The 2,775-nt window shown below is 60.3% G+C and overlaps 1 protein-coding gene across 1 annotated transcript in view; it reads right to left on the bottom strand.

The window, feature by feature from the left end:
- Positions 1 to 68: 68 nt before the first annotated feature.
- Positions 69 to 2,775, bottom strand: part of EPHA10 (EPH receptor A10) — a 28,055-nt gene continuing 25,348 nt past the window's right edge. The window contains exons 4-6 of the mRNA XM_026863261.1: positions 1,918 to 2,026; positions 1,631 to 1,686; positions 69 to 265 (exon numbers count right to left, since the gene is read on the bottom strand). Of these exons, the coding sequence (XP_026719062.1) occupies positions 72 to 265; positions 1,631 to 1,686; positions 1,918 to 2,026 (359 nt within the window). The 3' untranslated portion in view covers positions 69 to 71. The remainder of the gene's footprint in view (positions 266 to 1,630; positions 1,687 to 1,917; positions 2,027 to 2,775) is intronic.

Genomic DNA, 2,775 nt, shown 5'->3' with positions numbered 1-2,775 from the left:
GCTTCGGGAGACGCCGGGCGGGCGGGCAGCGCCCACGGCCCCAAGGTCACGGCCCCGCCACGGCCCCAAGGTCACGGCCCCGCCACGGCTCCGGCTGGGGCACGCGCAGCCCGGGCACAGCCACCGCCGGGGAACTTGCCTGTCCCGATGATCCTCTCAATTTTAATACTGGCGTTATCCAGCTCTTTGGCAAAGAGGTGCACGGCCTGCATGGGGTCTTCGCAGGTGTCAGGGTCGATGTACGTTCTCCTGGTCGGTATTTTAACTGCAGGAAAAGCGAGAAAGGCGGAAAGGGCGTGTGAGAAAGGCTCAGCAGAGCTCCCCCCTGCCTGTCCCGGGACACACCCTCGCAGGTTATCCCCCTCCAGGTCTGCTGGCAGGACTAAGGTGACAGCAAAAGTCTCGGCTTTAAGGTTCCTAGGAAATTTCCTGTGGCATTAAATGAACCTGCTGCTCTGCTCCACTGCCACAACCCCTGGGTCAAAGGGCAGCAGCTCCTTCACCCTCGTGCAGGTCCCTCCCGGCCAGAGCCCGTCTGCCACCCGTGCTAATCCTCAAGTATCCAAATCATCTCCGTTTGCAAGACCCCCAGAAGAAGGAATTACGAACAGCTGCCATATTCCAGGTCCCCTCAATTTGCTGCATGGGCAGCAAAATACCTCGCAAAATACCACCCACGGGCACCTAATACCTGCTGCACGGCGAGCGACCCTGCCTGGGAGCCCGTCCAGGACCGCACGGACAAGGCTGACCGGGGCAGAAACAGCTGCCCGCTGGCCGGGGCTTCCTCAGAACCCTAATTCACATTTCCTGAAAACAAACACCCAAAACAACAGCCAAAGCTGGTGCGAGAGCGCTGCCGCGTCTCCTCCTCTCCCTGGGGAAGGCGAGGAGGACGAGGGATGTTCTTTCACGAGCTGCTGGGCCCGTCCAGGACCAGCACACGGGCAATGGGCAGAGCCCTGCTGCCCCTGGGGGGGTCACACCACGCAAGGCTTCCCCCTTCCGCATGGGCTCCACTCGCCTTCCCAGGGTCAGGCGGCTGCGGCGCTCCCTCGCCCTGCCCGGAAAACCTTCGGCAAACTCCCGAGGGCAGCTCGGCAGCGCCGGGCCCGGCAAGGCCGGGAGAAAGAGCCGACCCGCACCCGGGAAGCAGGCGGGCTCTGCTGCGTCTGAACAGCTTCGGGGAGCTGAAGAGCATGTGTGCGCTTCAGAGGCATATTTCAAGAGTCAAATAAACTCATCAGCCCTGACATCTGAACTTCCCTTGACAACTGCTGTCTGTAAAATTATTGCTGCTCAATAACCAAGAGTAGCCCCAGAAAACAAAGCTGTATTCTCGTGTAGCCGTTTGTGAAAAGCAGACGGAATAATTCATAGGCCCCGTGGAAAGCTGAGAGCATCCCCGACTGCTTCGGCACGGCGGTGACCTGTGTGCGGGGAGGACGGACGCTGGTTTATGAAGCTGTCAAGGCCGCTGCCCCCAGAGCGCCTCGCCGTGCCGAGCCCGGCTCTGGGGCAGTGCGGGATGACAGCGCTTCAACAGCCCGCACTTGGGGCCACTCTCCGGAGCAGAGTTATTAATAGCAATAAGACGGGGATGCCCTCACGGTGGCCAGGCTTCACTTACAGTGGAAGTACAGCTCCTCGTCCCCGTCCTGGCTGGCTTTGCTGTACCCGCACTGTCTGCAACAAGAAGGAAGACACACGCCGTTGCTGGGCAGAGCCTCTGGCAGATACAAGCCCGAAGCAGCGCTCGGGAGCGGAGCCGAGCCGCGGCACCAGGAGCCCGCGCGCGGTTCAACCCAGGTCCCGCGCCCAGAGCCAGCACCGCTGCCGGGGCAGCTCTGCGGGGGCTGCGCGTCGGCCCCCGCCCCGGCCCCAAACCCCCTCGGCCCGAGCCCCGGCTCTGCCCACCTCCTCCAGACCATGACGCCGATCACCATGGACACCAGCACCGTCAGCCCCGCGATGGCCACCACTGCGATGATGAGGACGGGGTTCTGCTCGCTGGAGGCCACCGTCACTGCGGGGGGAAGCAGACGGGTCAGCAGCGCGCCCGGGGCACGGGGCAGCCCCTGCGCCCGTCCTCCAGCAGCGCCAGGCTACTTCACCATCCTCACAGCATTTCGCACTCTGGTTCAGTTTTAAAAGCTCGAGCTGTTGCAGTCAGAGCAACACGCAGGGCAGCGCTGCAGGTGCGGACGGAGCAAACCCCGCGCTGCCACGCCGGCCTCCTGGTTTTGTTAATCAGCGCTGAGGAAAGGTTCCTGTTTATCGGAGGGACATATTAAAATTTATGGCTTACAAATAGTTTTCCTTCATCACATTAATCCCTTCCCTTCCTGCTTTTGCAAACAGGGGTATTAGAAAGCTACGTTCTATATAAAATTTTTATTGGCTTCAATTCATTCTGAAAATGTCTTCTGTGTGGCAAATGGATGCAATTTAAAGCCCTGTTAAACACAATCTGTGAGAGCCGTACTGAGCCAGCCATCTCAGAGCTTTCATTTCCAGCCAGAGTGGGTTATTAAGCTGAAGCCCTACCATCTCTCCAAGCCCCCTTTCAGTCAGTGAAACAAGATGCTTCTGGACTATAGTTATGAATGGAAAGAGAAAAGGAAAAGCCCCAGCCCACAGCCCCGATGCTGGCTGACCTTACTCAGCCACGTGGCTAACAAGCCAAGTGCCTCACGAGTCAGGACAGCGGCGGGGGTGAGCGGCCGTCCCCCACCTGGCGCACGTGTCCGCGGCCAGCGGGGCCTACGGGCCGGC

Source organism: Athene cunicularia, assembly GCF_003259725.1.
Source record: "Athene cunicularia isolate RWA chromosome 23 unlocalized genomic scaffold, athCun1 chr23_part1, whole genome shotgun sequence".
In the NCBI taxonomy this organism is placed as follows: Eukaryota; Metazoa; Chordata; class Aves; order Strigiformes; family Strigidae; genus Athene; species Athene cunicularia.
The sequence above is the reverse complement of the archived record's forward strand: the minus strand, read 5'-3'. Positions and strand labels throughout refer to the sequence as shown.